This window comes from Lipotes vexillifer, unplaced genomic scaffold, assembly GCF_000442215.2.
Source record: "Lipotes vexillifer unplaced genomic scaffold, Lipotes_vexillifer_v1.1 scaffold151, whole genome shotgun sequence".
Lineage (NCBI taxonomy): Eukaryota > Metazoa > Chordata > Mammalia > Artiodactyla > Lipotidae > Lipotes > Lipotes vexillifer.
The window spans coordinates 369,294-379,102 of NW_006778186.1; the positions used below are offsets into that span (position 1 = coordinate 369,294).

The following is a 9,809-nucleotide window of genomic DNA, read 5'->3' on the forward strand; positions in this document are numbered from 1 at the left end:
TATTCTTTACAAAGACATGCTGAAATATTTAAAAGGGAAATATTAATGTCTGGGATTTGATTTTAAATGTTTAATCACATTTCAAAAATAAGGACAAAAAGGATAAAGCAAGTGTGGCAAAACAGTGTTAATTTTAAAACTGAGTGTTAAAGGTATGGGGACTTACTATGATATTCTATCTACCTTCAAACTACAGTGAAAATTGTATGATATTTTCCAAAGTTTTTTAAATTTTTTTTTGGAGGGGACAAAATCCATCACAGTAATTTAAAAATTTTTTTGTTGATACCTAACAATTTTTTTTGCTTCTCATAATGATATTTGAGAAATTAAGTGCATTTTATCTCTTAAAAAGCCTGCAGTGAGGAACTAATTTGAATGACAAAAGAAGGAAGAACTGAACAGCAAAATAAATACTACGGTACTGGATTGTAACTCAAAATATAAATATACCCAAGTCCATACTGATAAATTACTGGATAAACAGAAGGAAAGAGATAAATCTTCCTTACAAAAGAATTAAAAATAATTTATATAGATACTTCCTCCTTCTCCTTAATTGTGGGCTGAACTTAGTGAGTTGCTTCCCAAGAATAGCACATGAAAAGGTTGGAAAAAGAACTTTTCAGTGGAGAAAGCTGGCAAACTCTACCTTAGCCAGGAGATCAGGTCAGCACCACCAATGGTAAGTCATGTTGATAGTGCATTCCCACTGATGTGATGTGATTCACTTCTTTGGTACCTTCTCCCAAATCCATAACCTCAGTCAAGTCATGATAAAAACATCAGACAAACCCAAACTGAGAGATATTTTACAAAATACCTGATCAGTTCTCAAAACTGCCAAGGTCATGAAAAACGGAAAAACCGAGACACTGTCATGGACAGAGGCAACAAATGACATACGATTAGGAAATGCCATGTAGAATTCACGACTGGGTCCTGGGACAGAAAAATGGCATTAGTAGAAAGAATAGAAACCCAAATAAAGTCTAGTTTAGTTCACAGTAATGGACTAATGCTGATTTCTTAGTTTTGACAAATGCACCAGGATTATGTAAGATGTTAGCAATGGCAACAGCTATGGAAAGAGTATGTGACAAGTCCTGCATTATCTTTGTAACATTTCTATAAATCTATAATCCTTCTAAAATAAAAACATTAAAAATAAATTTCTGATCAAATTAAAAAACTTAACAATATATTATTTGAGTCCTAGCAAAAACAGCAGTTAGGCATTAGAAAAGAGGCCTTTACAGGACTGCAGGTGGGGAAGGACACCATTGAACTGCATAATACTAGAGAAGGTGGGAGAATTGTCCTGGGACTAAAGCCTGGAAGAGAGGCAGGCTAATGGGAGCTTTTATCCACTTGCAGATTAAAGCCTCTGTGGGAGAGGAAAAGGAACCTTGTAGGAGTCAAGTCATAACTAAAGAGAGGGATGCTATACATACAACATAAGCAGAGCATTTTCCCAGCTCAAAGCTTTTAGCCACTCACAGATGAGCTTGGGGAAGGCCTAGGAATTATAAAAACCAGATTCCAGTTTCAGCTCTGCTAGTAATATGCTGACAGTGAACAAGTCATGTAATTTTTCTCATTCTTGATTCTCTCAACTATGGGTTGAAATTCATCCACAGCTTTGAGTCTATGAATTTATAAAGGCAAGATTTTAATCCCTTTGGATATTTGAATGAAGCTTTATATTTGACAATGACATAAAAATTAAAATATATTGCAATATGAGAGGGATATAAAAATAGTTTTGGTCAGCATATAAAGCTCTAAATTCTCATTTTGGCAAGTCCTTGGTTATGGCAGGAGGTAATTTATCATACAATTACAATGTATGTAGGTTTGACCATAGCGAGTCATGCCTTTAATTCCTGAAGTATTCATCATACTTGCTATAATATTACCCGCAAGTATCATTCAGAAGCAGAGGAACCTGTTGGACTGCACCATGAATGTGCAGTCAGCAAGGTCCAGATGATGAGAAAAACTACAGCACAGTTTTTCAGTAGATGAATTGTAAGGAAAGAAGAAGATTGATGAGGGACTTATTAAAAGAGACTTAAAAGTCATATTAAGTTTAAAAAGGGAACGGATAAATATAAAAGCATGCATATCTGAGTTATAAAACTAAAAATGAAGTCATCATTATGAACTCCAGGATAATAGTTACTCATGGGGAGACAGAGAATTTGTAATTGTGGTGGGACATATGGATGGGGCTTCTAGGTGACAGGCAAAGTACTATTTTTTGACCTGAGTAGTAGTTCCAAGGGTGTTAGCATTTTAATAATTCTTTACAGTATACATTTGTTTTGTGTAGTTTTCACCCTTTATTTTATTACAATATGTAATAAAATCTTCATGTGTTGCTGGCAGAATGCTGTGTACTCCATTTACAAAAATGAATAAGAAACTTTTCCTATAATCAAAGGCTAGAATCAAGTAGAAAAAAAAAGGTGACAAAATGAGCGACAGAAGCTTGCAATTCTTATTATGAAATTACATATTAGATAGAGTGAAGTCCAATGGATGGGGTGTAGTTTTGCCTAGTTAAGTTATAAGTGTTTTTGAAGGAGAGATAATGCAACGCTTAAGTTTAATATTTAAAGGTTAATCACTGTTTTCAAATGGACAAGAGGATGGAGCCATCCAGAAAGAAGGGGATGATTATTTTACTAAAACATATTTTTTAACAGGTAAAATCATGACTCATACAAATGTAAAATAAATATGTATCTAAGATTTTATTTAACTCACTAGTTAATGAAGGAATTAGTAAGATGTTATAGGTGGTTCACAGAAGAATTCAAGACACACACACATATTGGTCATCAGGAATGCTAAAATGACTTTACAAATAGATACAAAATTCATCAATATCCATAGGGCAGTAATGAAATGCATCTCCACTGGGCTAATCTGTGTTTATGTGAACGAGAAGCATGGGCATTACTATCAGTGTTCAACAATTTATAGAACTGTCAAATACCTCAAAGACAATGAGAAGGGAAGATAACTCCAAACGGTGAACTAGACGGAAGGGATGGGGTGAGAAAAGAGGCTGAAAAGGTGGACAGGGGCCATATCATGAAGCTGAGTGAAGCCTTTTATTTTGTATGGCACTAGGGAATAAGCAGAGACAATTCTGAGTGGCCCTGGGGGTCGTTTTCTCTTCTTCTTCTTCTGTAGCTTAGGAATAATTTAGTATAGCAGTTGTGAGTTAGATCAGTGGAAAAGTAGTAAACTCTGGCATTTCCTTAACTAAGACTCTCCCATTGATACACAGATGCTATCTGTCCTCCTTTCCTTATATTTTGAGTGATTGAGGGGAAGCTTTACTCTTGGCACCCTTCTGTGAAATGTCCAGTGCAGCTATGCCCACGGCAGGCATGCTTTTACGCGGAATAAGGCAAGTGTGGAAGATTTTGTGTGCTTTGTTGCTTCTCTGCCTGTCAGTTTCCTCAATAAACCAAATGTAATGTTTTTTAGGAATGTTAGTATCTTTTCCCCCTTTTGCATTAGAGGTAGTCAATGAATCCATTTTCCGTTTAATTTTGTTTTACTGTTACAAGTAGCAGTAGTAATACTTTGATTTTCAAACTAACATAATCAGAATTTTGGAACAACTAGTGTGAGCCAGTATTCACACTGTGTTGCTGTGTTGAAAAATAACCAATTAGAAACTAACACACCATTGTAAAGCAATTATACTCCAATAAAGATGAAAAAAAAAGAAAAATAATCAAATTGCTCTGATTGAAAGCAGCCTGGGAAGAATTATGGAAAGGGAGACTTGATGAGTTTTCTGGAATGTAAGTTCTTTAAGAGTTCCCTTACCTCATGCTGGTTATACAGTTTACTCTCCAAATGGCTGGTAAAACAGTACTGATTTTTACTACTTGATTGGTCACAGAACATGGGTGTTTCCTAGACAATATAAAACGCTCAGACTTTCAGGTAGAACTAATTAGGCAATTAGCCCTTTATTTGAAAAGACTTATTTGGCATTATAGAGTTATATCTTTCATTCAATGCACAGTTGAATGAAAGAGACAGTTCTATCCCCCCTTATTTCAATCTCCTTCATTCCCCTACAATTTAGCAGCTGCAGAACTGGGCTGTAGTTCCCCCCACAGCCGGGATCTCACTGCTTGCACCTTCGTGGTGCAGTTAAACATGTTCCTCTGTCCTCTGTCATTCCTGCAGATTGGCAGCTGGGTCCAGAGACTGGATATCAGATTTGATCTCTTTGGAAAACTGTAAGTAGAATGTGGTATGGCTATAGGAAGCACATAATGTCTGCTTGTCTCTTTTTGTGATCTTAGCCAACATTGAAGTTTAACACCTATATCTAATCATTTGTTGTTGGTTTAAAAAGCTGAGATTTTAATGATATTATTTCACTTTTATTTGTTTGTCAGAATATATCTTATTAAAGCAATACTTTATCTCATTCACTCTTTGGTTTTCCATGGTAGAGTTAATAAGAAATATAGGATAACTGCTTAATTGTTCCCTTTATTAACCAGTTTTCATTTTAATGTATTAATTTCTATAATCTTCTGCAGGTAGGCAATTCTTTTTAAATATTGCTGTGCACCAATAGATGAAAATAAGTTTGATGTATTCAATCCACTCTCGTTATTAAAAGTACTGAAAGTCTGATCGTCCCTTTGTGGTTAGTGGAAGACTAGTAAGTTGGCCCTTGAATAATTTGAATTGACTCCATTAGTCTTTGATAGCTTCCCTTCTAACCGATATGGCAAGATTTGCCAGGCTCAGCTCGTGCATTTTCTGTCTCAGACCTCAGCAATGTCTCCACTAAACCTAGGTCGCTTTTAGTGAGAAGTGACACTTCAAGACCACAATATGAGTCTCATCACGAAAGCATTAGTCATTGTATCTAGGTCTTAATAGTGAAAAGAGGTAGGGAATATTTATAAGTAGGAAAAATATACAGCCTAGCTCCATCCAACATAAAAGACTAGAAACAATAACCAACCCAGTAACAACTTCCCAAATTTATCCTGATACAGTCAAACTTCAAGACTAAGGAGATTTAAATTAAACGGTTCCTTATTGCATCTATATGTCCCTTATTCCACCCTAAAAATTCTGCTTCTCAAGGACACAGGAGATGATAAATAAGAATATCCACTAATTATTCATTTTGAAAATTATTCTCAGAATACTAATACTACCACCAATGTAATTATTGAAATTAAAGCTAGGAAAGTTTTCTTGAATCCTGGCTCATTCTAAAAGTATAAGAAAACTAATTTCATGTGAAAATAAACAATAGAAATGTATCAAATTCAAATTCCATGCAAAGTTATCATAAGAAAAGAAGATAACAAGGAACATAATCATATAAATGCACACATTCACAGAAGGTAAGTATGAAACTGAGCCTCATTTTAGTAGGTCTTAATTTCTCCTAATGCCAAGGCAAAGACAACAACGATTCCAACTATCAACTTTCTGTACTGAAGTTATAAAACAATAATATTAGGCTAGAATATAAATGAGAGTGTAATGGTTGGAAATGGGTTGTTGAAACTAATAATATTTATAAAGTATCTGTTTCTTGAGAAACTTAAGAAAACTAATTGAAAAGCTATGAGTAATTCCATGAGCAATAATAGGAGTAATGGAATTCATTAAGGTAACAGGATATACGTGTGTGTGTGTGTGTGTGTGTGTGTGTGTGTGTGGTAAAAGACGGCCATGACCATGATGGTTTAACCGATATAACACATATAACAAATATATAACACGACTGTTTTCAGACACTGAAAATAGATAACATAGACATGCGATACTTAACAGAAGAGAGACAGATGAAGTGAGTCATACAACTTCAACTGCCTTCTTTGAAAACTTCAGTTCAGGGAAGAAATGTAAGGCTCATTTAGAGACAGAAGTTTACAGGGGTACTCCTTAAATAGAGCAAAAAGTACTATTTTAAGTTGAGGAAATAGTGATCTGCATTCAGTGAGAGCAAGAGGACTGAAATTTGCAAGACAAAGTACTAGAAAGAGCTCAAGAAGTTTGTACGAGGGTACCTCTGAGTCTGGCTGAACACCAAGCAGCTCTCATGCAGGATAAAACTCCACGAGCATTGACAGAGGATACCTACCGTAAGATATACGTTAACCTTCAGAGCTTACACAGGGCTAAGGGACATTCAAGTACTTAACATCCAGAATAGCAAAGCTTTAATAAACACTCTGAGAATTCATTAGAAATTTAAGAATCTTTGTATCTTAGTAATTAAGGCTATTCTAGGTTCACCATAACAAAGTTTAAATAAAAGTCTTTATGGACAGACCTGATACTCAGATAACTGCCTGACCAAGACCAACTCTATCGTCATTAAATGAAGACTAATAAAGTCCTGATATTTAACATCACAAAATTCAAAATGTTTAGCATCAATAAAGAATTATTAGACATCTGAAAGAGTAGGAAAACATGCTATTAGCCGGAGAAAAATTGGTATAAAAGCAGACCCAGAGCCACAGTAAGGAATTTTCAAAAAAGGACTTCAATACAGGTATTTTAAATATGTTCAAGTACTTCAAAGAAAAAGAACATAATAAAGAAAAATGCAAACTATAAAAAAATAGAATTTCTGGAACTGAAATTTTAAAAATTACAGAATAAACCTAAAACAGATTAGGCACTGAGGAAGAAAAGATCAGTGAAAATTTCTATCAAGACATAGCAATGAAAAATATCTGAGGAACAGAGAGAAAAGAGGCTGACAAAATTGGACAGTTCCTAAGTGACCAGGGGGACAATGTCAAGGGGTCAAACATACCTGTAACTGGAGTTTCTGAAAATGGAAGAAAGAGAAAAACAAATAGAATCAAGGCCTAAAAGTTTCCAATTTGATGAAAACTATAAAACCACACATCCAAGAAGCTCAACAAATCCCAAGTAGAATGAATATCTTTCATATCATAATCAAATTTTAAAAAATCAGAGACAAAAAAAAAAATCTGAAAAGTAGCGACAGAAAAAAAGACACATTAGAGCATAAGAACTATGATACAAATTACCACTGACGTTCTCATCAGGAATAATGGAGGCCAGAAGACAAAAATGCAACATCTTAAAAGCATTGGGAAAAAAGAACAAAAAAACGCGACTGTAAACCTAGAATTCTATCCTATGAGAATACTCTTCAAGCTAAAGGATAATTGTGCCCCAAAGAATGACTATCAGCTCAAGTCATCATGTAGCATCCACCCTGTTTTTCTTCTCCTACTTCCACCTGTCTGCACACACACACACAGAGTAAGCCCACACATCTTCCAATTCTCTTTCAGACCTTTGGACAGGTCTTTAATGTAATTTACTTGTGTCCATGTTTTCACAGTCTCTCTCTCCACAGTTCTATCAGCCTGTGAAGAGCACATCTTACACACAATTTCAGCAAATCTTATGAAAAATAGTAAATTCCTGTCTCATACTCCTCTGAATATAGTAATTCAAATATAGTCTTAGGGACTAGAATATGTCCTTGCTCATCTGCCCTTGCCCTCATTCACCTTTACAAAACTAAACCTCGTGTGTGTGTATATATATATATATATATATATACATATATATATATATAGTGAGTGCTAATAAATACTAGAGACTATAGGAGTTTGTGGTGGAAGTGTAATCTGCATTATCAACATCTGTTTCCAGCTAGACTTGCCATAAAATGCCCTCCTGTACAATATTTTTAACAGTCAATTTTCAGCCAAGGTGAACTTAAAAATATGTTCAAAGTAAAACTTATAGAATCAGGGGCATATATATAAATATATACTAAATATTCTTTAATTTCATTTCTGCAAATGTTTTGAGCTCCTAGCTGGTATCCCTAAAAGGAATCCCTGTGAATCTTTAAGAATAACTATTTTCTTAAAATCAACAATTCAAAAAGATTGAAAATAAATTTTCTTTTAGATTTAACTTTTTTTTTTAATATATACAATTTTAGAGGAATTAAAGCATTAACTACTGTAGATCAAAGACTTTGAAAGACTAAAGCACATGCTACTGGTGATCAAAGGCTCTGATAATTCCAGATCTTCTTTTCTACTGACCTCTGGGAATTTGTAAGAATAAATCACTTAATATCTATCATCCCTGCCTTTTTTTTTTTTTTTTAATGTGAGTTATGGTCTAGATCAGCATTTCTTAGATATTTGGGTTTCATGAAAAAAAAGAAGGTGGAAGCTGAACCAACTTTGAGTTGCCGTTTCTTTTTTAATAAGAACATAAACAATCCTACAAACTGCCGTCTCTAGTTACAATATTTCATTAAAAACATTTTAACATTAAAAAAGGCAAAAGAACAAATTCAGAATAAGTGCTTCATATTAAAAATAGATACTATTAAAAAATAGTTTAAGGAAAAAATTACATATGATCTTTTATTCCCATTTTCATCATGGACTGGTAAAAATTTTACAAATGTCTAAAGTCATTCCATGGACCTGTGCTTAAAAATCATTGAATTAAATGCTTCTTACTATCCCCTTCAACTGTGAAACTCTATGATCTATCTTCTTATTTTGATACAATATGTTAAGCAAATGTGATTAACATTACATAGCATTGTCAGTTAAATTTACCTAATTCAATGTATTTAAATAAGTAAAAATACTTAATTTTAAGAACAAGGGAAAATATGATTGGTGTAGCACTTTGCCACATACATTTTAACACGTACTATACACGTTAAAGACCTTTTTAAAAAGTTCCTGTGGGAAATGACAGTGTCATTTGGGTCTAGCATCATTCTGGTTGCACAAACTAGAAAGAGAAGTTGCGCTGTGGTAATACTAGTCTTTATCTCAGAGACCAAGAGTCATTTTGCAAATTTGTAGTATCATTTCCCTAAACAACTCCGGACTGAATTGTACTTTAGCTCCTCAGTTCTATATTTTTGCAGAGGCAGAAACACAAGCTCTTGATTTTTTTTTTTAAAGTGTTGCTGACGGGTTGAGATAACTTTTTACTCCATCATGTATAACCATGGAATAGCATTAACAAGTGAAAGATGTAATAAATTAGACATCTCTACATTTTAGAGAGAGAAGATGGAAACATCATTGTTTTTCTTTTCTCAATTAAATATGTGTGAACCAAAAGAAAAAACTTTTTTCAAGTTAATATATGGTTCGGGAAAAGAAGAAACAAGCAAAGAAGCCAAAATCAGGTAAAAAATCATAATTTTTTAAGTCAACCTTATACTTTTAAAAACATGATTGACATTGAATATTTGTTAGCACTTGTTTTTAAAATATCTGGTTGAAAATATATTGATTGTAATATTACAACTGAAAAAAATCTATTTATTAGGAGTAAATAACTGTTAAATCTAAAAGTGTTTTTATTTTATTTTTTAAAGTGCAACAATTTTAACCACACAGGAGAACTTGTAATAATATTTATTGAAATATAATCTCAAATACTTTAAAGTCACTGAGGGGAAAAAAACAAGTATATTTCACATATGCTATCCTAATTCCTCCATAAACAGTATTTAAATGAAATTCTTAAGAAAACCACTGAGCGTGTCCAGAGTGAGGGAGGTGGGTGAGAAGGGGTGTCCAGGTGATTACCAATCCCAAATCTGTTTGTCAGTCAGAAGGAGAGATTTCAATTGTCATCCAAGTTGTCCTGAAGCTAATGCCTTTTCATTACAGAGCTAAGGAAAAAAGAAATAGGCTAAGTCTCCTTGTGCAGAAACCTGAGTTTCACGAAGATACTCTTTCCGGCAAATCGGG

The 9,809-nt window shown here is 33.8% G+C and overlaps 1 protein-coding gene across 1 annotated transcript in view; it reads left to right on the forward strand.

The window, feature by feature from the left end:
- The first annotated feature begins 8,935 nt into the window (after positions 1-8,935).
- The window catches only part of RGS18 (regulator of G protein signaling 18), a 26,780-nt gene continuing 25,906 nt past the window's right edge, over positions 8,936-9,809 (forward strand). Inside the window, exons 1-2 of the mRNA XM_007451511.1 lie at positions 8,936-9,238; positions 9,729-9,809. The exon at positions 9,729-9,809 is cut by the window's right edge and continues 36 nt beyond it. Of these exons, the coding sequence (XP_007451573.1) occupies positions 9,120-9,238; positions 9,729-9,809 (200 nt within the window). The 5' untranslated portion in view covers positions 8,936-9,119. The remainder of the gene's footprint in view (positions 9,239-9,728) is intronic.